Source organism: Aedes albopictus, chromosome 3 (assembly GCF_035046485.1).
Source record: "Aedes albopictus strain Foshan chromosome 3, AalbF5, whole genome shotgun sequence".
NCBI classification, from domain to species: domain Eukaryota; kingdom Metazoa; phylum Arthropoda; class Insecta; order Diptera; family Culicidae; genus Aedes; species Aedes albopictus.
The window spans coordinates 85,075,805-85,103,360 of NC_085138.1; the positions used below are offsets into that span (position 1 = coordinate 85,075,805).

Sequence of the window (27,556 nt, forward strand, 5' to 3'; positions counted from 1 at the left end):
CCAGCATCTCCTGAAATTACCAAAGTTTTTAAGAAATCACCAACATCTCTTACAATGAGCCCCGACATCTCCTAAAAAACCCTGAGTAGCTGAATAAGTTCCCCGATTTCTCCAAAATACCCCAAGCTTCTCCGGAAATTACCAAAGTCTTCTTTGGAAACCCCAGCATCCCTTACAATGAGCCCCGAAATCTCCTAAAAAACCCTAAGTCGCTGAATAATTTCCCCGTTTTCTCTTAAATACCCCAAGTATCTCCTGAAATTACCAAAGTCTCCTTTGGAATCCCCAACATCTCTTACAATGATCGCCGACATCTCCAAAAAAACCCTAAGTCGCTGAATAAGTTCCCCGATTTCTCCAAAATAACCCAAGCTTCTCCGGAAAACACCAAAGTCTCCTTTGGAATCCCCAGCATCTCTTACAATGAGCCTCGACATTTCCTAAAAAAACACTAATTCTCTGAATAAGTTCCCCGATTTCTCCAAAATACCTCAAGCATATCCTGAAATTACCAAAGTTTTTTTTTCAGAAAACCTCAACATCTTTCACAATGAGCCCCGACATCTCCTAAAACACCCCAATTCGCTGAATAAGCTCCCCGATTTCTCCAAAATAACCCAAGCTTCTCCGGAAATTACCAAAGTCTCCTTTGGAATCCCCAGCATCTCTTACAATGAGCCCCGACATCTCCTAAAAACCCTAAGTCGCTGAATAAGATCCCCGATTTCTCTAAAAGACCCCAAGCATCTCCTGAAATCACCAAAGTCTCCTTTGTAGTCCCCAACATCTCTTAAAATGGGCGCCGACATCTCCTAAAAACCCTAAGTCGCTGAATAAGTTCCCCGATTTCCCCAAAATTCCCCAAGCTTCTCCTGAAATTACTAAAGTTTCCTTTGGAATCCCCAACATCTCTTACAATGATCGCCGACACCTCCTTAAAACCCCAAGTCGCAGAATAAGTTCTATGCTTTCTCTAAACTACCCCCAGCATCTTCTGAAAATACCAAAGTCTGCTTTGGAATCCCCAACATCTCATAGAATGAGCCCCGACATCTCCTAAAAAACCCTAAGTCGCAGAATAAGTTCATTGATTTCTCCAAAATACCCCAAGCTTCTCCGGAAATTACCAAAGTCTCCTTTGGAATCCCCAACATCTCTTACAATGATCGCCGACATCTCCTAAAAAACCCCAAGTCGCTAAATAAGTTCCCAGATTTCTCCAAAATAACCCAAGCTTTTCCTGAAATTACCAAAGTCTCCTTTGGAATCCCCAACATCTCATAGAATGATCCCCGACATCTTCTAAAAACCCTAAGTCGCTGAATAAGTTCCCCAATTTCTCCAAAATACCCCAAGTATCTCCTTAAATTATCAATGTCTCCTTTGGAATCCCCAGCATCCCTTACAATGAGCTCCGACATCTCCTAAAAACCCTAAGTCGCTGAATAAGTTCCCCGATTTCTCCAAAATACCCCAAGCTTCTCCGGAAATTACCAAAGTCTCCTTTGGAATCCCCAGCATCTCTTACAATGAGCCCCGACATCTCCTAAAAAACCCAAAGTCGCTGAATAAATTCCCCGATTTCTCTAAAATACCTTAAGCATCCCCTGAAATTACCAAAGTCTCCTTAGGAATCCCCAACATCTCTTACAATGATCGCCGACATCTCCTAAAAAACCCCAAGTCGCTGAATAAGTTCCCCGATTTCTCCAAAATACCTCAAGCATATCCTGAAATAACCAAAGTTTTTTTTTTCAGAAAACCTCAACATCTTTCACAGTGAGCCCCGACATCTCCTAAAACACCCCAAGTCGCTGAATAAGTTCCCCGATTTCTCCAAAATAACCCAAGCTTCTCCGGAAATTACCAAAGTCTCCTTTGGAATCCCCAGCATCTCTTACAATGAGCCCCGACATCTCCTAAAAAAACCCAAAGTCGCTGAATAAATTCCCCGATTTCTCTAAAATACCTTAAGCATCTCCTGAAATTACCAAAGTCTCCTTTGTAGTCCCCAACATCTCTCACAATGGGCGCCGACATCTCCTAAAAAACCTAAGTCGCTGAATAAGTTCCCCGATTTCCCCAAGCTTCTCCTGAAATTACTTAAGTCTCCTTTGGAATCCCCAACATCTCTTACAATGATCGCCGACATCTCCTAAAAAACCTTAAGTCGCTGAATAAGTTCCCCGATTTCTCTAAAATGCCCCAAGCTTCTCCTGAAATTACTAAAGTCTTCTTTGGAATCCCCAACATCTCTTGCAATGATCGCAGACACCTTCTTAAAACCATAAGTCGCAGAATAAGTTCCCCGCTTTCTCTAAAATACCCCAAGTATCTCCAGAAATTGCCAAAGTCTCCTTTGGAATCGCCAGCATCTCTTACAATGAGCCCCGACATCTCCTAAAAACCCTAAGTCGCTGAATAAGTTCCCCAATTTCTCCAAAATACCCCAAGTATCTCCTAAAATTATCAATGTCTCCTTTGGAATCCCCAGCATCCCTTACAATGAGCTCCGACATCTCCTAAAAAACCCTAAGTCGCTGAATAAGTTGCCTGATTTCTCCAAAATACCCCAAGCATATCCTGAAATTACCAAAGTCTCCTTTGTAGTACCCAACATCCAATAAAATGATCCCCGACATTTCCTAAAAACCCTAAGTCGCTGAATAAGTTCCTCAATTTCTCCAAAATACCCCAAGTATCTCCTAAAATTATCAATGTCTCCTTTGGAATCCCCAGCATCCCTTACAATGAGCTCCGACATCTCCTAAAAAACCCTAAGTCGCTGAATAAGTTGCCTGATTTCTCCAAAATACCCCAAGCATATCCTGAAATTACCAAATTTTTTTTTACTCCCCAACATCTCTTACAATGATCGCCGACACCTCCTTATAACCCCAAGTCTTAGAATAAGTTCTCTGCTTTCTCTAAACTACCCCCAGCATCTTCTGAAATTACCAAAGTCTGCTTTGGAATCCCCAACATCTCATAGAATGAGCCCCGACATCTCCTAAAAAACCCTAAGTCGCAGAATAAGTTCCCCGATTTCTCCAAAATAACCTTATCATTTCCTGAAATCCCCAAAGTCTCCTTTGGAATCTCCAACATCTCTTACAATGATCGCCGACACCTCCTTAAAACCTCAAGTCGCAGAAAAAGTTTCCTGCTTTCTCTAAACTACCCCCAGCACCTTCTGAAATTACCAAAGTCTTCTTTGGAATCCCCAACATCTCTTACAATGATCGCCGACATCTCCTAAAAACCCTAAGTCGCTGAATAAGTTCCCCGATTTCCCCAAAATTCCCCAAGCTTCTCCTGAAATTACTAAAGTCTTTTTGGAATCCCCAACATCTCTTACAATGATCGCCGACACCTCCTTAAAACCCCAAGTCGCAGAATAAGTTCCCTGCTTTCTCTCAACTATCCCCAGCATCTTCTGAAATTACCAAAGTCTGCTTTGGAATCCCCAACATCTCATAGAATGAGCCTCGACATCTCCAAAAAAAACCCTATGTCGCTGAATAAGTTCCCCGATTTCTCCAAAATACCCCAAGCTTCTCCGGAAATTACCAAAGCCTCTTTTTGAATCCCCAACATCTTCTTGCTATGATCGCCGACATCTCCTAAAAAACCCTAAGTCGCTGAATAAGTTCCCCGATTTCTCCAAAATGCCCCAAGTATCTCCTGAAATTACCAAAGTCTCCTTTGGAATCCCCAGCATCTCTAACAATGAGCCCCGACATCGCCTAAAAAACCCTAAGTCACTGAATAAGTTCCCCGATTTCTCCAAAATACCCCAAGCTTCTCCGGAAATTATCAAAGTCTCCTTTGGAATCCCCAACACCTCTTACAACGATCGCCGACATCTCTCAAAAAACCCTAAGTCGCTGAATAATTCCCCGATTTCTCTAAAATACCCCAAGTATCCCCTGAAATTGCCAAAGTCTCCTTTGGAATCCCCAGCATCTCTTACAATGAGCCCCGATATCTCCTTAAAAAACCCTAGGTCGCTGAATAATTCCCCGATTTCTCCAAAATACCCCAAGTATCTCCTGAAATTACCAAAGTCTCCTTTGGAATCCCCAGCATCTCTTACAATTAGCCCCGACATCTCTTAAATACCCTAAGTCACTGAATAAGTTCCCCAATTTCTCCAAAATACCCCAAGCTTCTCCGGATATTAGCAAAGTCTCCTTTGGAATCCCCAACATCTCTTACATCGCCGACATCTCTTAAAAACCCTAAGTCGCTGAATAAGATCCCCGATTCCTCTTAAAGACCCCAAGCACCTCCTGATATTACCAAAGTCTCCTTTGTAGTCTCCAACATCTCTTATAATGGGCGCCGACATCTCCTAAAACACCCTAAGTCGCTGAATAAGTTCCCCTATTTCCCCAAAATTCCCCAAGCTTCTCCTGAAATAACTAAAGTCTCCTTTGGAATCCCCAACATCTCTTACAATGATCGCCGACACCTCCTTAAAACCCCAAGTCGCAGAATACGTTCCCTGCTTTCTCTAAACTAGACCCAGCATCTTCTGAAATTACCAAGGTCTCCTTTGGAATCCCCAACATCTCTTACAATGATTGCCGATATCTCTTAAAAACCCTAAGTCGCTGAATAAGTTCCCCGATTTCTCCAAAATACCCCAAGCTTCTCCGGAAATTACCAAAGTCTCCTTTGGAATCCCCAACATCTCTTACAATGATCGCCGACACCTCTTTAAAACCCCAAGTCGCAGAATAAGTTCCTGCTTTCTCTAAACTACCCCCAGCATCTTCTGAAATTACCAAAGTCTGCTTTGGAATCCCCAACATCTCACAGAAGGAGCCCCGACATCTCCTAAAAACCCTAAGTCGCTGAATAAGTTCCCCGATTTCTCCAAAATACCTCAAGCTTCTCCGGAAATTACCAAAGTCTTCTTTGGAATCCCCAGCATCTCTTACAATTAGCCCCGACATCTCCTAAAAACCCTAAGTCACTGAAAAAATTCCCCGATTTCTCTAAACTACACCCAGCATCTTCTGAAATTACCAAAGTCTCCTTTGGAATCCGCAACATCTCCTACAATGAGCCCCGACATCTCCTAAAAACCCCTAAGTCGCAGAATAAGTTCCCCGATTTCTCCAAAATAACCCCAGCATCTCCTAAAATAACTAAAGTCTCCTTTGGAATCCTCAACATCTTTTACAATGATCGCCGACATCTCCTAAAAACCCTAAGTCGCTGAATAAGTTCCCCGATTTCTCCAAAATACCCCAAGTATATCCTTAAATTACCATTTTTTTTTAAATCCCCAGCATCTCTTACAATGAGCCCCGACATCGCCTAAAGAAACCCTAAGTCGCTGAATAAATTCCCCGATTTCTCTAAAATACCCCAAGTATCCCCTGAAATTACCAAAGTCTCCTTTGGAATCCGCAACATCTCCTACAATGAGCCCCGACATCTCCTAAAAACCCCTAAGTCGCAGAATAAGTTCCCCGATTTCTCCAAAATAACCCCAGCATCTCCTAAAATAACTAAAGTCTCCTTTGGAATCCTCAACATCTTTTACAATGAGCCCCGACATCTCCTAAAAACCCTAAGTCGCTGAATAAGATCCCCGATTTCTCAAAGAGACCCCGAGCATCTCCTGAAATTACCAAAGTCTCCTTTGTAGTCCCCAACATCTCTTACAATGGGCGCCGACATCTCCTAAAAAACCCTAAGTCGCTGAATAAGTTCCCCGACTTCCCCAAAATTCCCCAAGCTTCTCCTGAAATTACTAAAGTCTCCTTTGGAATCCCCAACATCTCTTACAATGATCGCCGACACCTCCTTAAAACCCCAAGTCGCAGAATAAGTTCTATGCTTTCTCTAAACTACCCCCAGCATCTTCAGAAATTACCAAAGTCTGCTTTGGAATCCCCAACATCTCATAGAATGAGCACCGACATCTCCAAAAAAACCCTAAGTCGCAGAATAAGTTCCCCGATTTCTCCAAAATAACCCAAGCATTTCCTGAAATTACCAAAGTCTTCTTTGGAATCTCCAACATCTCTTACAATGATCGCCGACATCTCCGAAAAACCCTATGTCGCTAAATAAGTTCCCCGATTTCTCCAAAATAACCCAAGCATTTCCTGAAATTACCAAAGTCTCCTTTGGAATCCGCAACATCTTTTGCAATGAACCCCGACATCTCCTAAAAACCCCTAAGTCGCTGAATAAGTTCCCCGATTTCTTCAAAATACCCCAAGTATATCCTTAAATTACCATTTTTTTTTGAAATTCCCAGCATCTCTTACAATCAGCCCCGACATCGCCTTAAAAAAATCCTAAGTCGCTGAATAAGTTCCCCGATTTCTCTAAAATACCCCAAGTATCCCCTGAAATTACCAAAGTCTCCTTTGGAATCCCCAGTATCTCTTATAATGAGCCCCGACATCTTCTAAAAAACCCCTAAGTCGCTGAATAAGTTCCCCGATTTCTCCAAAATACCCCAAGCATATCCTGAAATTACCAATTTTTTTTTAAATCCCCAACATCTCTTACAATGAGCCCCGAAATCTCCTAAAAAACCCTAAGTCGCTCAATAATTTCCCCGATTTCTCCAAAATACCCCAAGGTTCTCCTGAAATTTTTAAAGTCTCCTTTGGAATCCCCAGCATCTCTTACAATGATCGCCGACACCTCCTTAAAACCCCAAGTCGCAGAATAAGTTCTATGCTTTCTCTAAACTACCCCCAGCATCTTCTGAAATTACCAAAGTCTGCTTTGGAATCCCCAACATCTCATAGAATGAGCACCGACATCTCCAAAAAAACCCTAAGTCGCAGAATAAGTTCCCCGATTTCTCCAAAATAACCCAAGCATTTCCTGAAATTACCAAAGTCTTCTTTGGAATCTCCAACATCTCATGGAATGATCCCCGACACCTTCTTAAAAACCTAAGTCGCTGAATAAGTTCCCCGATTTCTCCAAAATACCCCAAGTATTTCCTGAAATTATCAAAGTCTCCTTTGGAATCCCCAACATCTCTTACAATGATCGTCGACATCTCCTAAAAACCCCTAAGTCGCTGAATAAGTTCCCCGATTTCTCCAAAATAACCCAAGCATTTCCTGAAATTACCAAAGTCTTCTTTGGAATCTCCAACATCTCATGGAATGATACCCGACACCTTCTTAAAAAACCTAAGTCGCTAAATAAGTTCCCCGATTTCTCCAAAATAACCCAAGCATTTCCTGAAATTACCAAAGTCTCCTTTGGAATCCGCAACATCTTTTGCAATGAGCCCCGACATCTCCTAAAACCCCTAAGTCGCTGAATAAGTTCCCCGATTTCTCCAAAATACCCCAAGTATATCCTTAAATTACCATTTTTTTTTTAAATCCCCAGCATCTCTTACAATGAGCCCCGACATCGCCTAAAAAAACCCTAAGTCGCTGAATAAGTTCCCCGATTTTTCCAAAATACCCCAAGCATATCCTGAAATCACCAATTTTTTTTAAATCCCCAACATCTCTTACAATGAGCCCCGAAATCTCCTAAAAACCCTAATTCGCTCAATAATTTCCCCGATTTCTCTTAAATACCCCAAGTATCTCCTGAAATTTTTAAAGTCTCCTTTGGAATCCCCAGCATCTCTTACAATGAGCCCCCACATTTCCTAAAAACCTTTAGTAGCTGAATAAGTTCGCCGATTTCTTCAAAATACCCCATGCATCTCCTGAAATTACCAAAGTCTCCTTTGTTATCCCCAACATCTCTTACAATGATCGCCGACACCTCCTGAAAACCCCTAAGTCGCAGAATAAGTTCCCCGATTTCTTTAAACTACCCCCAGCATCTCCTAAAATTACTAGTCTCCTTTGGAATCCTCAACATCTCTTACAATGATCGCCGACATCTCCTAAAAACCCTAAGTCGCTGAATAAGTTCCCCGATTTCTCCAAAATACCCCAAGCTTCTCCTAAAATTACCAAAGTCTCCTTTATAGTCCCCAACATCTCTTATAATGGGCGCCGACATTTCCTAAAAACCCTAAGTCGCAGAATAAGTTCCCCGATTTCTCCAAAATAACCCAAGCATTTCCTGAAATTACCAAAGTCTCCTTTGGAATCCCCAGCATCTCTTACAATGAGCCCCGACATCTCCTTAAAACCCCAAGTCGCAGAATAAGTTCCCTGCTTTCTCTTAACTTCCCCCAGCATCTTCTGAAATTACCAAAGTCTGCTTTGGAATCCCCAACATCTCATGGAATGAGCACCGTCATTTCCTAAAAAACCCTAAGTAGCTGAATAAGTTCCCCGTTTTCTCTAAAAGACCCCAAGTATCTCCTAAATGACCAAAGTCTCCTTTGGAGTCCCCAACATCTCTTACAATGGGCGCCGACACCTCCTAAAAAACCCGTACAGTCACCGAATAAGTTCTGCATTTCCTCCAAACTATCCTCAGTATCTTCTGAAACTACCAGTTTGTTTTAGAAATCCGCAACAACCTGTGGAATGTACCATGACGTATTCCAAAATGTCTAAAACTTTTTCAAAGATTTAAGTTTCTCTTAAATTTTACCCCGACATCTTTAAAAATCCCTAAAATTCTGTAAATGTGCCCCTCATTTCCTAAAAACTTCAAAGTTACCATTAGAATACGCAACATCCCTTGGAATAAATCCCGTTATCTCTGAACCATGATTTATGCATCGCCAACAATTCCTAAAATTATTCCCCAGCATTATCTTAAAATCCCAAATATCCATCAAAATACGTTATTTGACATTGAAAATTAACAAAACATTTAAACTTGTTAAAAATTGTTCAAAAGTACGTTAGCGCACGCCACCCCACCTTATCAGCACCACAGTTTGACTGCGAGTGCAAAGAATAAACAATCAGCGAAGGATTTAAACACCCCGCCGTAGCTCGTTTCTCATCTGCTCTCCTCGCTCAGCAGCCAACATTAATATCGCTGCGGCTACAATTAATCTTGTACGCACGTCTTTGACAAATAACCACCGCGTCGTCGTCTCCTTATGAGCGGAGGATCGATGCGATTTTCTAAACCACGCGCGTATTGATCGCATCTACAATAACAAAGACGTTGAGCAGCTCACATGCTACTTCAAGTTTCCACACGGACAACCAACTCGCTCAGATTGATGTAATGTTGGTCACACATGACCATTAGCAGAGAAGAGAAGGGCATCTTAGAACAAATCGACCACACGAAAAGTGTTTAATTTTTGACGTCGAAAATCGACCCGATTTATTTTGTTTCTGCTCATTTCGTTTTCATCGTGTCTAAACGTCAAAACAACTGCATGGATCAAAGTATGTTGATTACTTTCAGGTATAACCAAAATTAATGAATAAATGACGTCATATCGATGATTGATTCTTTTATTTTTTGATAATTTGTTTCATTGAGAGCATATCAATTATTGTTTCAACCACTATGGCAGTAATATGGTAGACGTACCAACGATGTTTTTGCAATTCCAAGCTGTTATAAAGCATAATAATGGTGTTTACCCATTTTTCTTAGTTACCATACGCATATTCCCCGCATTTTTGTATCGCGTACCCTTTTTAAGATTTTAATGAATAAGCAACGTTGACTGTGTCCCCGAAATACATTCTAGTTGAACACAATCTTTTTGCGAATAAATTTTTGAGTTGGTATACCTGCCTCCAAAAAACTTTGCTCTATCGTGTCAACACGGTTGAAATTTTCCGTGTAAAAAGTGTGGTTTCAACCGCTAGGTGTCGCGACCAACAGCATGAAATTTTAATCAATTTCTGACTCGGGAGAGGACCTTCTCTTCTCTGCCATTAGTATGGGACCCGCTTGTATGGAAAAAATAAATCCTCGCTCCAGTCGGCTTTTTAGATCCCATTTAGGTCCCATATGAACTGTACAAAATTTCAGCGCAATCGGTGAAACTATAATTTAGCGCAAGCGGGTCAAAGTTTTCATAGGATTTACTATGGGAAAAGTTACACTTTCAAACAAAAAATCCCAGAGGTCGCCCTTTGTCTCCTTAATTCAAATCGATCAATGCTTCTTGTAGAAAAATCATTTATGAAACTTTCCTTCGAAGACCGCAAAACAATTGGATGCTTGTGGAAAAAGTTATTGATTTACTACCAATTAGTGATCCTACGAACGGCTTTTTGTTTTGTTTTATCAGCAGCACTGCTGCTGTCGTTGTTGCATGGGGTGGCGGGAGGCATCACCACCCCCAGAAACAGCAGCAGCCAAGGCAGCAGATACAGTGCTGCTAATAAAACAAAGCAAAAAGCCGTTCGTTGGATCACTAATTGGTAATAAATCAATAACTTTTTCCACAAGCATCCAATCGTTTTGCGGTCTTCGAAGGAAAGTTTCATAAATGATTTTTCTACAAGAAGCATTGATTGATTTGAATTAAGGAGACAAAGGGCGACCTCTGGGATTTTTTGTTTGAAAGTGTAACTTTTCCCATAGTAAATCCTATGAAAACTTTGAACCGCTTGCGCTAAATTATAGTTTCACCGATTGTGCTGAAATTTTGCACAGATCATATGGGACCTAAATGGAATCAAAAAAGTCGACTGGAGCGAGAATTTGATGTTTGTCCCATACTAATGACCATACACAGCACCAATCTGAGCGAGTTGGTCGGTCGTGTGCCAACCATCCGAGTGGTGTGCGAGTTGGCCCCCGATTCTCTTGCCTGCTTTTGGGGAGAGTGCGAGCAAGCACCAAACGGGAAGTGCTGCCAAAGCACGGTTCAATGCAATCGGGGCGATGTTTTCCGCAATTCGATGAGTTTTTTACATAACTTTGAATTGATTATTGTGACCAAACTACAAATCATACAATGTTGGTCACAAAGAAGGTTTTCTAGATAATTAAATAAACAATCTTTTGTAGAAGAACATTTTTCCAAAAAATGTCATTTTCATTTAAATAACATCAAAAATAGCACAAAAAGTTACTGTTTTTTTGGCTTCTGCCACAAACATTTTAAAATTTATGAATGAAAATTACTTTTTATCAAGTTTACGTCCAAGAAGCATAAAATCTCAAAGGTTCAAGCTTTTGATTCGTAAAAAAAATTTTGTATTCCGTTAAAAGATCGCTGAGTTATAAGTTTTTGAATTTGGGCCTTTTTAAAAACATCGAATTTTGAATAACTCACTTAGCAGTGACTTCCGACCCCATGTTCCTTGGACACTTTTTCATGGCTCGAGGTCCTCTAACTATTCTTAAAATATGTACAACCAGGAAGCAAACACCCTGTATATTTGAATATATTTGAACTTATAATTTAATAAATATGAGTGATTTTCGCAATTTTGAAAGCTACAAAGCTGCAAAAGCTTTCAAAATTGCGAAAATCACTCAAAGGGGTTTTTCCCTCTTTCAAAATTTTTAGTTAAAAAATAAATAATAATAATAATAAGCTTTGTAGCTGATCATGACAAATACCTGTTTAATTTCTACTGAAAGAGCCGGTGGTATCGAGCACCTCCCGCAACAACCGGTTCAGATATATTATTATCTGGATTTCTTGGCAATTATCGGTTACAAATAATGGAAGCAGCTTGTTTGGCGTGACTCTTTTCAACCTGCTATTCTTCGGTCTTCATCAGATGCCTTCAGCTGGATTCACCACTTAGACTCCGTCAGTATAAGCGGTTCAGATATGATCTGAAACTATTTTTCTGTTCGAAAGGAATCGCTCAAGAAATGTCTTGACCGATTCCTGGCAGAAACTTTCTATAATGACTGCCATTGGAACTGTCATTTCTTCCCAACTGCGTACTGCGATCGAAGAAAAACGATTTCTTGAGTGATTCAGGCAAGGAATTTCCCATGCATCAAGATAGGCTGAGAAGTTCCTTCCGAACTGCAAACAGCTCTTTACCGTTCATCTGGTTATCGAAAAAGCCGCTATTTGATGTGTCATATGCATAAGTTTGGTTTAGTTATTTAATTGGTCACTTCCGGCGGGACACCTGGAACCGGTTCTGGAACACTAACGTTTCAGATATAATCCGAAACTATTTTCCTGCTTACCGTTCATCTGGCTATCGAAAAAGCCGCTATTTGATGTGTCACATGCATGGGTTTGGTTCACTTTTTTATTTGGCCACTTCTGGCGGGACCCCTGGAACCGGTTCTGGAACACAATCGGTTCAGATATGGTCTGAAACTATTTTCCTCCTAACCATTCGCCTGATTATCTAAAAACTCGCTGTTTAATGTGCCGCATGTCTGGGTTTGGTTCACTTTTTTAATTGGCCACTTCCAGCGGGACACACAGAACCGATTCCGGAACACTACCGATTCAGATATGGTCTGAAACTATTTTGCTGCCTACCGTTTATCTGTTTATCGAAAAAGCCGCTATTTGATGTGTCGCATGTATGTGTTTAGTTTACTTTTATATTTGGCCACTTCCGGAGGGGAGCCAGGAACCGGTTCCGGAACATTACCGGTTCAGATATAGTCTGAAACTATTTTGCTGCTTACCGTTCATCAGGTTATCGAAAATGCCGCGGTTTGATGGGTCGCATGAATGGGTTTGTAACATTTTCATATCTGGCCCCTTCCTAGGGTACCGGTCCGGAACACCTAAATGGCCATAACTCCGGAACGGCTAGACCGATCCGAATCATTTTCAATAGGAAACAATGGGATCAGATTCCGCGTCGAATGAACCGTCGGTCATTAAAATTGGTTGAGGTTTACTGCCAAAAAGTGATGTGAGTTTTTTGTACACACACATACACACACACATACACACACACACACATACACACACACAGACATCACCTCAATTCGTCGAGCTGAGTCGATTGGTATATAAGACTTGACCCCTCCGGAGGCTCTATCAAATTTTCATTTTTGGAGTGAACATATAGCCTTTCGGTACACCTTGGTGTACGAGAAAGGCAAAAAACATACGGTGAGTGTCGTTCATTATATGTAGACATATTTCTTTGACAAAGTATGTTCAATTATATTAATCTGTTCTCTGTTTATGTTCTCTGGGGTTCAACAGAATAACATCTAGTTTGACGAAATACCATGAAGTTCATGAAAACCATGGATATTCAAAGAATACTTCACGAAGTACTATGCACACTCAAAACAGATTTGCGGGCTCGGCAAAAACGCGCACAGCCGTCTGCTCAGTAAAACTATCAGCTGATATCCCAGCAAAAAGTGACATTTGTTAGCTGACTCTCAGCAAAACGATTGCCGAAGCTCAGCAATGAACTGTCAAAATTGCTGAGATTCCAGCAAAATTGTTGTTTGCTGATTACTCGGCTGTGCAAATCTCGGCAAAAGAATGGAAAAATGCTGATATCCCGGCAATCTGAATTAAGTGTGTGGACTTCCACGAAACACCATCAGGTATCAGGTATCAGAAGGCCGGCTCCAGAGGCACGTTATCCTCCATTTGGGACATTTGTGCCATCGCCAAAATAACAGCCTATTTCATCATCTACCTGAGGGAAAAGGAAGGAAAAAGGATTTGGATGGGGATAGGGACAGGTAGGGAAATAGGAAAAATACCCTGGAAGAGGGTACTAACGCACAAGCGTACCACAATGGGTTCAAACAGCGCCCTGAAAAGGGCACTGTAATAACGCATAAAGCGAAAGAGAGCCTATAGCTCTTTACCACAGCGGGTTAAGAACAACAGAATATCCTGAAGATTCAGGTTTCTGAAGTCAGTTTCACTTAATAAGTGTTTACCGAATACTCGGAAACGCAGTTGCGCGAAAACTGGACAGTTGCATATCAAATGATACGAAGTTCCATAATCGGATTCACAGCTATCACAGGCAAATGAATCAGCTTGCTGAATATTCGCCATGTGATAGCTGAGTCGGCAGTGGCCAGTCAATGCTTTGACCAGAATGCTGCAATTCTGCTTAGACAGATTAGTTAGATACTTCGCCACCCGTAGAGTTGGCTCAGCACTATACAATTTGGTTTGACGACATGACTCCAAACTATTCCAATATTGTCTGTGTTGAGTGACAGCCCAGGTGTGAATCTGAAGCTTAATCCAACACTTCGATATCGGAATAGCTGGCTAAGGGCCAATGAAGTCATGTGATGCTCCAGAGCGAGCTAACTCATCAGCCAATTCATTTCCAGCGATGGAAGAATGACCAGGTACCCATAGAAGGTGAACAGCGTTTGCTGAATTCAGCTCCTCGATTTGAGTTCGACAAGCGATAACTATCTTCGACCTGGAGTTGGCCGAAGCAAGTGCTTTAATAGCAGCCTGGCTATCTGAACAGAAGTATATTACTTTGCCCATTACGTGCTGCTGAAGTGCTGATTGCACTCCGCACATAAGAGCAAAGATTTCGGCCTGAAAAACGGTACAGTGTCTACCAAGTGAATAAGACTGATACAGCCTTAGCTCACGAGAATAAACACCAGCACCTGCTCGACCTTCGAGAAGGGAGCCATCAGTGTAACATACGATGCCGTCTGAAATACTTCTTTCCAGATAACCAGATGTCCACTCTTCCCGGGAAGGGAATTTCGTGGAAAATGTCCTATATGGAAAATTACAAGCAATTGTAAGATCACTTGGAGCAAGGACAATTTTGTCCCAATTCACCAAAAGTGGAAACAACGAGGTGTGTGTTGAACTGCGGTTCACAGGAGTTTCCTCTAGTAGACCGAGTACCCGTAACCGATAAGTGCAAGAAAGGGCTTCTTGTTTGAGATGAATGTGTAGTGGGGCAACGTCAAAGAGAACTTCTAGCGCTGCCGTAGGAGTTGAAGAGAACGCTCCAGACATCGCCATTAAGCACATCCTTTGGAGATGGCCTAATTTTGATTGGACCGTTCTCACTTCACCCTTTTGCCACCACACAAGACATCCATAAGCCAATATTGGCCGAACCACAGTTGTGTAAATCCATTTGATATACTTGGGTTTTAGACCCCAAGTTGTACCAAAAGTACGTCGGCATTGCCCGAAGGCCATACAAGCTTTCTTGATTCTGAACTCAATGTGAGGTGTCCAGGAAAGCTTGGAATCAAGAATGACTCCAACGTACTTTACCTGTTCAGTCACATCGATTTCAGAATCAAAGAGACGCAAAGGTCGAACGCCATTACGGTTTCGCCTTTCCGTGAAAAGAACAATAGATGTTTTACTCGGATTAACCGAAAGGCCATATTGGCGACACCAACCCTCAACTACCTGAAGGGCGTTTTGCATCAGGTCGAAAAGGGTGCTGATGCACATACCAACTAACAATGTTAGGTAGTCGTCCGCAAAACCATAAGTAGGAAAACCGCTATTATTGAGTTGCCTCAATAGCGTATCTGCTACGAGATTCCACAAAAGCGGTGATAAGACTCCCCCTTGGGGGCATCCACAAACACTCAATTTCCTAATCCCTGCTAGACGCAATGTCGAGAAGAGATATCGGTTTTTGAGCATTTGGTGAATCCAATTGGAAATCATTGGAGATATACTATGACTCCGTGCGGCTGCCAATATGGCATCGAAAGGCACGTTGTCAAAGGCACCCTCGATATCTAAGAAAACACCCAAACAAGATTGCTTTTGAGCGAATGCTTTCTCGATATCGTAAACAACCTTGTGTAAAAGAGTCACAGTGGACTTACCAGATTGGTAGGCATGTTGGTTCACATGAAGAGGCACGTTGGCCAGATGAACATCACGGATGTGATGATCCACAATGCGTTCTAAGCATTTCAGAAGAAAAGAGGTCAAACTGATAGGTCTGAAACTCTTTGCTTCTTCATACGACGCACGACCCACTTTCGGAATAAACTTCACAGTAATATCCCTCCAGGATTTGGGAATATACCCTGTAGCAAAACTGCAAACAAGTAGTTTTTTCAAAACATGTTTGAAATAATCAAATCCCTTCTGAAGCAAAATAGGATAAATCCCATCTGCCCCAGGAGATTTGAAAGGAGCAAAGCTATTAAGAGCCCACTCAATCGATTTTATAGTTACAATACTCCGAGCCGAAGCTAAAGAATCATAACTACAAGAAAAGACATCAGGATCATCCGAAGATGTAATATCCACACATCCAGGGAAGTGTGTGCTGAATAAGCATTCCAGAACTTCCTCATCAGAGGAAGTCAGATCGCCATTTGGCAAACGAAGTTCGTTCACCCGGAAATCCTTAGATTTCGCAAGGATTTTGTTTAACCGACTGACTTCACTCAAGCTGGAAACATTTGTACAAAGGTTTTTCCAGCCGGATCGTTCAGCAGACCGGAGAGCTTTCCTGTAGGCCTTGCGGGCCGACCTGAAAGCCTCCGAACCAGCCGAACGTCGTCTGTTCCAACTCTTTCTACATTGTTTCCTGAGTTTCGCCAGATCAGAGTTCCACCAAGGGGTTCCTCTTGTGATCTTCACAGACCGTAGAGGGCATGCTTCTTCAAAAGCTTCCATGATGAAGGTCGTTGTAGTATCAACGGCATCATCTAAATCACTTGGAGTGTCAATGGATGGTGAATATCCATGAAATTTGGCTGCAACCAAATCAGTATAAAGATCCCAGTTTGTTGACCGAGGATTCCTGAAACGCAATGTTTGCGAAGTAACATTTAAATGTTCAAAAAAGATATAGCGATGGTCAGATAAAGATTCTTCATCTTACACATGCCAATTGGTCAGCTCGTGACTAATTCTGCTAGAGCAAAGCGTTATATCTAACACTTCCTCTCTAGCAGATACCATGAAGGTTGGGCGGTTGCCTATGTTAAGTAATGCAAGATCTGTACTACTTAAGTACTCCATCAAACTGGAGCCTCTCAAGTTAATGTCTGAGCTGCCCCAGATGATATGGTGAGCATTAGCATCACTGCCAACAATTAGCGGAAGGCCTTTCGAAGTGCAGTATGCGATGACTTGTTTGAAAGCATCCGTAGGGGATGGTTCATCATGTGGTAAATACACAGAACAATAGACGTATTTCCTGTTGAGGTTTCCAACAGATACATCAATTGTGATAGCACATACATCTCTGGTGGTTAGTTCAGAGATGAGTGTAGCAACTATAGCGTTGTTGACAAGCACACAGGCTCGAGGCATGACACGCGAGTTTGCCATTTCATGTTTACTGAAAGTGGCAAACACCGGGTTCACAAGGTTTCCTAGATAGAAATTTCCCTTACGAAAGTAAGGTTCTTGTACCAAGGCCACTTGGGCTGTACCATTTTGCATAAGTCTGCAAAGATTGATCGTTGCTGTTCTTTTATGCTGAAGATTGATCTGAGCTATCCTAACCGTAGCCACTACCCAAACTAGGTAAGATTAAACTCTTCGCAACAACAGCACAACAAAGAACAGCAACAATAAAACCAAATCGGTATCGATTGGAAAACGCCAAAGGCGAGGATACACAGAATACACTGTGTAAATCGCATAATGCGAAACCATATAGGTGAAAATTTAAACTAATTAACAACATCTTCATAATCCCGCCCTTATTTAGCCTCAAGTGAGACTAAAGAAGGGCAGCTGATTGTCTCGGAGAAACACAAGGTCCACTGCACCATTGCTCCGGTTAGCGCAGTAAGGGCTACATACTGTGGAGGGCGCCCTGGTACTCCACAGGCTCCGTTAGCGGTTAGGTTTTTATTAGACCCCCCTAGCCATTCATTCCTAGGCACGGTAAGCATAAAGCCGCATCACACCATGAATTAGGGGTCACCTGTTGGTGGATTCTTACCACCGGAACAGGCGGTCCGTAGTGTTATTCTTAGCCAATTGAGACAATCGCTACCGACACTACACAGCTATCTAGGCTGATCGAGAAAAGAAGTTAATATTGATGATCAACTTCATACGGACTCGAACAGCCGGCGAAGTACTATGCACACTCAAAACAGATTTGCGGGCTCGGCAAAAACGCGCACAGCCGTCTGCTCAGTAAAACTATCAGCTGATATCCCAGCAAAAAGTGACATTTGTTAGCTGACTCTCAGCAAAACGATTGCCGAAGCTCAGCAATGAACTGTCAAAATTGCTGAGATTCCAGCAAAATTGTTGTTTGCTGATTACTCGGCTGTGCAAATCTCGGCAAAAGAATGGAAAAATGCTGATATCCCGGCAATCTGAATTAAGTGTGCATGGACTTCAACGAAACACCATAGTCTTCTAGGGAAAACCTTGAACTTCTATGCCACACTATGGACTTCTGGAGAACATCGTGGAACTCGACACCCTACCATGGTGTTCCACGGAATATGGAGTTCCTCGGAAGGCAGATTTCCACGGCATGCTATAAACATCCATGGCATACCATAGAGATTGGGTCCTTGGAATACCATGTACTTCAAAGGAATACTGTAGAGTTCCACTGAACACTTTAGGCTTAAACGAAATACTATGGAGTACCATGTGTCACGGAGTGAAGTACCAAGGATTATCATGGAATGTCATAGAATTCTGTGGAAAACTGCGAAATTTTACGAAATGTATTCCAAAGAAAACCATAAGCTTCCATGGAATACCATGTAATCCCACTGAATCTCATGCAGTTCTACGGATTATTATGGATTTCATGAAAATCCTGAGCCTTTAAAAATGTACAATTCTACAGAATGCCATGTATTTTAACGGAATACCTTGGATTTGTACAGAATGCTTTGCCCTTCCATGACACACTGACTACGTACTTCTACGGAATACCATGGATTTTCGTAGAATACCATGGATTTTCGTAGAATACCATAGAATTTCACAGAATTTCACGCAATTCTCTTGAGATTTAAAGTAAATTATGAAATTCTATAAAGTTCCAACGAGTACCATAGGCTGCAATGGAATACTGTGGAGCTCCACTAAATGCCATGGAGTTCATGAAAAAAATTTAAAGGATTTTGAAAGAAATACGTGTGATTCATACTTGAACTTTCTTCATTCTAACATTGATTACACCACGGCCTGGAACCAAAAAAAACCTTCAACCAACATCGGGTTCCTCGAAATACAACGGAGCTCCATAAAATACAATAGAATTCAATGGAATTTCATTAAGTTCAAGAGCACCATTTGTTTCAATGGAATGCTATGGAAATCCGCGGAAGTATTCAATCCACTAACATGCCATGAAACGCCTTGAAACCCCTAAGTAGACATCCTGAAATTCCCGTGAATTTCCTTTAAGGACAGACTTGTTAGAATCCCAAAATGGCCGCCGAAATGGCCGACTTTGGCAGCTACTCACGATTTCGAAGGCACAAATCTCTTCGTAAACAAAATCAGCGCATCTGATCTTCTTATTATAAGTGAGCAAGAACAGAGTAATAAAATGCTTTGTTGTGTGAAGCTTGCTTCTTGAGATTTGTGCGTTTGAAGTTTTGATGCACTGTTAAAGCGGGATGTCAAGACGTTTGTCACTAACACTTTCACACCGGCGTGCCGTGGACCAGCGACGCACATGTACTCAAGTGGACGAAATAGTATGTTCCTGATGAATCACGGATGAGGTTTACGAGGAACAAGGGGAGAACCGATGCTTGAAAGATGTTACGGGAGGATTTGCGACGGCTATTCAGGATCAAATCGAAAGAAGAATTTCTGAGAGTGTTTGTCTGCTGGAATGATTTGTACCTGGTGGAAAATCTCTCTGACGTCGCCTCCGGTCCTTTTAGGAGCTGCGAGCTCAGTGACACTTGGACATGCCCTTTCTGACTGTGCTTCTCTTTCTCGTGCCTGGTCTTACTCATCATCGGATGTGACAAAACAGTGACTTCGCTAGCATCAGCTACATAGCGAAATCCTTCAAGGTTGGTACTGCGTATGTCCGTTTGAATCATACCCATTCTTATTTATACGCGGCAGGTAATTTATCCACTAGCTACTACATCAGCGTTAGGTTTGCCAGGTGGCTCTGAAGGTCGGCTGCTATCAAGTGGTCACTCAACGGTTGCACCGTCATGCCGAAATTTATCAGGGTGCCCAGCCGCTCAGGTTTCGGTGCTTCTAACCGTCGAACCTTGCCCAGCAAATTTTTCACCTTCAGCTCCGGCCGTCCATACAATCGTCGTAGAGTCTCGATGATAGATGGTACGCTCTTAGGGAACATGAGCTTCGAGATGACCGTTTCTCTCGCTGGTCCTCGGAGGCACTCTCGTAGACGGATGATGACCCCAACATCTAAAAAACCGCAAGCCGCATTTGCCCCTTCGTAGTTGCTATAGAAAATTGGCCATTCCTCCGGTTCGCCGGAAAAGCTCGGCAATTTCTTTGGTCAAACCTGTCGAGCAGCTATTTGATTAGCAGTTAGCCCCACTCCTTTATGGATTTGTGTAGCGGGTAACCTCTCCAAAGACATGCTTCTGTTCGTATTCGGTGAAATCGGGTCTTCCAGATCATCGAAATCTTTACGATCTGAATCGCCTGTTGAATTCGGTATTCCGCGTCCCATCGACGAATGGGAGTTGTGTTCCGACTTCTTGGAGGGCAGAAACGGAGGCACGGATTGGCCCAGAAGATGGTTATCCTGTCGTTGTTCTACTAGCCATTCCTTAGATTTACGCATTCCGCTGGTGCCGCAGTACTCGGAACATCTCTCATCGACAACCGCTTCATTCAGCTCCTGAATTTTCCGCAGTATTTAAGTCTTCCTGCAACCTAATCTTATCCTCACGTAGTGCTCGCTGTTTTTCCTGTATTAGACAATCTTCCTCGAGTTGCTTTTCTGCTTCAGCCAACCTAATTTTCGCCAGAAGTTGTTCCGCTTCAATCCTCCTATGCAGAGTCAGAGCTCTGGAACGCCAATTCGACGAAGTGGTTTCGATTGATGTCGCTTTGCTCGTAGCACCTTTGGGAACTTCCGGGTGCTTTTTCGGTGTCATCCCACATGTAGATGCAACGGGAACCTTCAGTTGACCTTCACTCAAGCCCTTCTGCGACCAGGTCTTCTTAGACTTCGACTTACCGACATTGGAAGGCAGTTGACACGCACGACAGTTGAACGATCTGTTTTCAACACAAGGAGTCTCTCCGATGCAATTCAGACGGTGCCAGACTTGGCCGGCGTTACACTGTACCATCTGCGGATCGGAATCGTTAGGCAGGTTGCAGGCCCCGCAGTCGTGGTCACCGGCGCCTCCTTGAGGTGGATTCACTGTAGCCATCAGAGTCGATTAGAGTGGTATCTTTTGAGAGTGTTCGGATTGTAGAAGGACCTTTTCAGCTTTTTTGTCTAACGAAGCTCAAAACCAAAACAACAGTTTTATTAGTCAGGTATAGTTTTGGGGATTTCATGTGAACTTACGATAGTCCTCAAATTCGTGGTCTATCCTGAGCAAACCCTTATGAGGATTTATCGTCCTTTTAGAAAAAAAAATATTAAATTAGCAAAAAGGGTATTCCGATAAGGGTTAAGTTGAGGTATCTATTATCGAACTCTGGCAATTCAGACTGCTACAGTTCACTTGCAGAAATATGTACGGCGTAATTTACAAATTCTGAGAAAAAACTCTAAATTGGTTTCACAATTGTGGTATTATATACGAAACTTACTTCTAGGAATTTTGCTTCACTCATTCGCAGCATCTCAAAACAGTGGATAAATTGTCATCTAATCACGTTTCACGTTTGCTACCTACACCTTCTATCGGCATTAACAACATGTTTCTTTGTATCGGCGAGTTCACTACCTGTTCGTGAATCAGTGATGCCGGAACAGGGAGATTTAGAGATTCGTAGTGTCGTTTTCGGGGGTGTGTTACGTGTATCCGAGGGAGTTTTAGAGGGATTTCGGAGGCAGGAAGACAGGAAGCTTCAGAGAATGTTCGGCAGGTTTCAGAGGCGTTATACAGGCGTTTACGGTGGAATCTGGAAACTCTGGTGCATTACATGGGGTCCAAAGGGGTTCTAGGGAGACTTCGGAGACATTCCAGGAAGTTTCAGAGGATTTTCGGCGGATTTCAGAGGCGTTACGCAGGCGTTTTCGGGGGTTTTTGAGCGTCTTAAGTGCATGCGAAGGTAATTCAGGAAACTTCCGAGGATTTTGAGAGGATTTTCAATACATTACGGAGGCGTTTTCAGGGGATTCGGTAGGTCTCAGGTGAATTACATGGCGTCTCTTATGATATGACCATGACCTGAAACCATTCGATGCCAGGGATGGCATTCCGCACTTAAAATGTGCACAGTGCAGCGATTCAACTGAAGCACTAGTATTTTTCGCTAACCTCTCAATTTCTGCAAGGTAATTTTATGTGTCGTCTTTGTTTTTTCAGTTGGATCCGCAGGGTCCCAGTAGAGAAAACAAAATGAACGGAAATACTCTTTCGATAGAAAATTAGAATAATCTAAACATACGAAAAGGTCTTGTTCAAAAGATTGAATGCTTCAATCAAATTGATTCAAACGAAAACAAGAAAAGGACTATTGAAATCGAACGAAAATTGGTTGAGATGTGAGCCCGAATATATACTATGTTTCACCACAAACATTTGGTAAAGAGTGCATTAGGCTGCGGTTTATTTTTCAAAAATTGTCGAAACCTGGAGTTCGTTAACTCTTTTGGATTCAAATGAAACCAAAATAGAAACTTCTCAGTTTAAGCCAAAAATATTGAGATTTAGAGGTCGCGCAATCGCTTCAAAGTTGAATTTAGAGTCCTATAACTTCAAAATAACTTTAGAGTCCTATAACTTTTTAACCGTTTAACCAACTTCAAATTTTTTAACTTGCTTTTGTGGATATTTTTGTTGCCTATCTTTGTCCCAAACAAACTTTTCATCAAAAGTAACAAAAATATCTAGCCTATAACTAGGCTCTAAAGTTTAAATTTTTGGTAAAAAGAAGAAAAAATTAAATTAAATCTTCAAAAACTCATATTTTGCGTGGCTTTGAAAAAAAATGATAATCTACAAGTTTATCCGAAATTTATTTTTGAGAAATTCATAAAAAAAAAGATTGAAAATCGGTTGTAAATTGAGTAAGTTATGGCACTAGAAGTGAAAACGCCTTTTTATTCCTCGAAAGTTCAACTTTGAAGCGATTGCGCGACCTCTAAATCTCAATATTTTCGGCTTAAACTCAGAGGTTTCTCTTTTTATATCATTTGAATCCAAAAGAGCTTACGAAATCCAGGTTTTAACAACTTTTGAAAAATAAGCCGCAGCCTAGAGTGCATGTATGTATGAATGATGACCCATTCGCAAATGTTGTAAATAATAATTTCCAACAAAAATTACTTACTATTGTAGAAGCGCTAATCGGCTACTCATCGCGCGCAGGTACCTCAACAACAACAAACTCACCCGGCTGGATGCGGGAATGATTCCGGTGCTTCCGGCGTTGCGGACACTTTCGCTGGCCCAGAATCAAATCCGCTCGATTGCCGTGGGCGCGCTGAACCTCCCGAAGCTGGAGCATCTCTATCTGTCCGAGAACAGGCTGTGGATGGTGGCCAACGACACCTTCAGTAAACTACCGAATTTATTAGGATTGTGAGTATGGAGGGAAAAGAGGGAAACCCGATTAGTAAAGTGTTGCAGAAATGTTACAAATTCATATCAACGGTACATGTTTACATAAAAGTATGTTAAATTTACATATTTAACTGTAATACTCCCACTACCATAAGACTAGTTTTATTATACATAGTTACATATTCTACTATGATCAAGAGCTTTTGTAACAATTTTGTAATTTTCTTATTATCGGGCAGTTCTTTCATTTCACCGTATGTTTCTTGTTGCAGATTTTTAAATGACAACGAAATAAGCCACTTCCAGATAGGTTCGTTCACCGGCCTCCATAATCTTACCACGATGTAAGTACTTTGTATGTGTGTATCGTAGTAACTGACTCTAGTTCAGTAATATAGCGGAAAGGAGAGTGACTAACTAGGTTAATGTCAGTTGGCATCAGTTCAAGTAAACAATCAGAGCGAGAGATGTGGTCCATTTGGATTGAAGATAACTACTGTACCGATTTGCGTCTGGTTTACCCCTGTCAACTGATGTGATTCGTTCAAGGAATTATGTGTCTTAATCATTGCATTTTCCTCTTCATATGTTAAACAGGAACCTCAAGGGAAATAAATTCACCCGAATTGACAGCCGTGTGCTGCAGAATCTCACCAGCCTGAATCACATGTAAGTGGTGATGAAATTCCTATGCATACAAACAAGGTTACAAAGCCACAGCAGCACAAAGCGAATGATTTGTAGGCAGCTTATTTGACATACATTCCTGTTACAGACACTTTTCCGAGTTTCATCACTGTAAAGCGGCGTTGCATGTGAGGGTGTGTGATCCGAAGGGTGATGGCATCAGTAGCAAAAGCCACCTGCTGGACAATCCCGTTCTGAGGGCCAGGTAAGTTGGACAGGAAGGCATGGGTGCGGGCATTGTTGATTTGTTGTTGAGTTATTTGAAATTCATAATTGACCACACGGATTGGTATTACAGGTCGGACTCGATTATCTGGAGTCGGGTTCTGGCGCTTCCCATAATAAAATCTCACAAACGGAATGCTGTAAGAAGCTGAAATTTTGACTGATCACTAATCAAAGTTGGCTTGCCATACTGTCAAAATTTCAGCTTTATAGAGCGTTCCGTTACCCAGATATATGATTGAGAAGCATGTGAACCCGACTCCGGATAATCGAGTCCGACCTGTACCGAAAATTTGCACTTTGAGTGAGTCGTTTTCGAACATCTACCTCTACGTAGTTATCCGTCGTATCAAACAGAATGCGAACGAAGCGTTTGATCGCCTTCCAGGTAGCAATTGTTCTTCATCTACAAGTGGTTGAGGAAGCGCTTTGCGTGTATGATAGGCATACAGTTTCAAATAATAAACAAATCGCTTTCGCTCTTCGTACATATGTACAACAGAGATGGTTATATTTGCGGTTTAGGGGAAGATGATATAGATCGATGAGATTAGAATTGAACCTTATGACAACTAAGTTGCCGGGTCATTAATTGGCTCGGTAGCTTAGTTGGTGATGCTTGTCTAGCGAATAAGGGTCGTGAGTTCAAATCTCACCTGAGCTGTAGATTTTTTCCCAATTTAACCAATAATTTACCCATCTGTACATATGTACGTTGAGTTATTTGAAATTCATTGTTGATTTGAAGTTTTAGAATTCACTAACATTTCTTGGGGCAGTTTTTTACATTCAATAAAAAATGAAAAACTGTCCCTTTGTACGGGCTGGTTTACAAATTAGCTGGTAACGCTGAAACATATTGAAGAACTTGAAATTCGAAGACACAGTTCGTAGATCAAAGGACAAGTTGAAAGATAAATTTGGGAAAAGAATCTAGTTCTGATGGAACTTGAACCCATTACGCCGTGTTCGCTAGAACAGCGCTGCAACCAACTAGGCCACATAACCGCTTGTTATAAATGATAGGAAAGTGGAACCATCTCGACAGTGCTTCTATTTTGAGCCTTCTTCAGTTATAACACAGTTAATTTCCAGCCAGTTGGCCCAATTTTCGGAACCCAGTGAGATACGTGATATGTATTACGTATAGTATCTATCCGTGTACAAAATAGCAAGTGAATTGGTTTGGAATTGACTAGATATAGCAAAAAAGTGTCCAAAAATCCAGATATCGCTCAAGTGGCTCGGAACTCTACTGCATTATTCATTATCCAATGCAATACATGTACGAAGTTAATTGCATTGTAGTTATTTCTAGTGAACAAAAGGATGTTGTTATTATTGTTATGGCGTATCTTGGTTATTATACAGCGCGTGGCTCGAATTGAACTATTTCTAAGTATATAGGGTGACTCTGGTCTTTCGGTAGATTTGTTCACATTGTTGTAAAGGGGTTTTGTCGGTAAAATTGCCTCAAACTTGGTCATAATAATCAGTTATGGATAGGAGAACAATAGGCAAATTTTGAGTTCATCGTGTTTTAGTGAACACCCCTTGACGAAGAGAATAAAGCTGCCGGAAATACTATAGCTTCCCCCATTTAATTTATTAAGCCAACAGATGGAAGGGCCACACTATAACCAATCGAATTCCGCATCCCAATCGAGTTGATTTCATATTCCACAGCTCATTGGGCTTGGAATGGTTTCATCGACACTCGATTGGGTTTAATGTAATGCAAATTATGTTAACGGAAAATTGGGTAATCGGTTGAATCATACGCTTGATTAATGTAAAGATGGTACATATTGAAAAAGAATTTCGATTGGATGGTGTTTGGGTATTCTCCATTACTATTGAATCATTAAATTGCGCTATGTCGTTGTTACTGAATCTCAACTTGTGCGTTCGTTATATTATCATTCGGAAAAGGATCAAGAAAAAGAGAAATGTTATTTCAGTTTTTTGATAAGTTTGATGTCGATGTCATAAGTTTAAGAGAGTTTGGCCACGAAACATCAGCAACAACAGCCCGAGTAGTTTTGCGTTTCTTTAGATGATCGTATGTTTTGTGTAAGTTCGAGCTTCCGTGATTGATGCGAGAGACGAAGTAGGCCTTGGCCGAGTAACAAGTATTGTTTTCCGCGCTGTCAAGTTTCTGCTGAAATACATCTGAAAAATTTCGAAGACAAATTGGATCACTATCACAAGGTTTCGAATACAGGCCTTTTTCCGGATTTTTGGTTTCGACGAGGGTCATCGATCAAGTTTTGTTTCCTCCTATTGGCGTTGTGGAAGTCCGTTGGTTCCCTTCCGAAAGGGAAACTTTGAAATTCGAAAGAGACCATTCAAGCGTGAAAATACATTCGAGGAGAAGAGGAGATTGCTAAGAAATTTGGTGCTACCAGCCGTTTCCCAAATTTGAGGTTCAAGTCGATTGGTGTTGGATATTTACGGTTGAGCTACGCAAAACTGCTGAAAGACCGTAACGATCTTTGGTGCTAAGGACGGTGATGATGGTGAACTAATCGTGATTCAACCATGTGTATGCCGTAAGAGCGATCCGCGGTTTTTGATATCTGAAGCAACCTGATGAATTTGAGGGCGAGTATCGGAATTATCTGGTGAGTTTGTTCCTTACTTTTTTTCTTCTAGTTTGTAGACTATATTTTTATTATTGTGTGTGTACTATACATCTTTCAAATATTCCTTCATCAAATTTTGCAAATTTTCTCTTTCGCTTTATCTTTATTAAAGCGAACACTTAGACTTTAGGTTAGCGCAGTCTGACAGGCATATATTGTTTTAGTATTATCTATTATGTATCTGTTTAGATATACCTCGTACATCCATCTTTCGTTCATTTACACAATTTTGTTTTACAAGAAGTTTCAATATTAATTCCCTTAGTTTGTGCGGTCCGTCACTGTTGGTGTCGGCACAAAGTTTTGTCTTAATATATTGAGTTCATGGTATCAAAAGCCAAAAATATTGTACTGGTTCACCAGTCCTACCCTTCCCACGAACCCATTTTTCAAGACCCCAACGAGCGAATACACTGTAATTTAATTTGTCTCGAAGTTCGCGAAAATTGTGAACTGCGAGCCATTGGCGGTATAAGGGATTTACATCACAAAAAGAAACCAGGGTAATACACATTTGCATAAACAATTGATTTAAAAAACTA

The 27,556-nt window shown here is 41.5% G+C and overlaps 1 protein-coding gene across 3 annotated transcripts in view; it reads left to right on the top strand.

Moving 5' to 3' along the window:
- Positions 1-27,556, top strand: part of LOC109404827 (relaxin receptor 2) — a 354,324-nt gene that overhangs the window by 221,184 nt on the left and 105,584 nt on the right. For all 3 annotated transcript variants that reach the window (XM_062857075.1, XM_062857076.1, XM_062857074.1), the window contains 4 exons: positions 23,263-23,475; positions 23,730-23,801; positions 24,055-24,126; positions 24,233-24,349. In XM_062857075.1, coding sequence (XP_062713059.1) covers positions 23,263-23,475; positions 23,730-23,801; positions 24,055-24,126; positions 24,233-24,349 — 474 coding nt within the window. The remainder of the gene's footprint in view (positions 1-23,262; positions 23,476-23,729; positions 23,802-24,054; positions 24,127-24,232; positions 24,350-27,556) is intronic.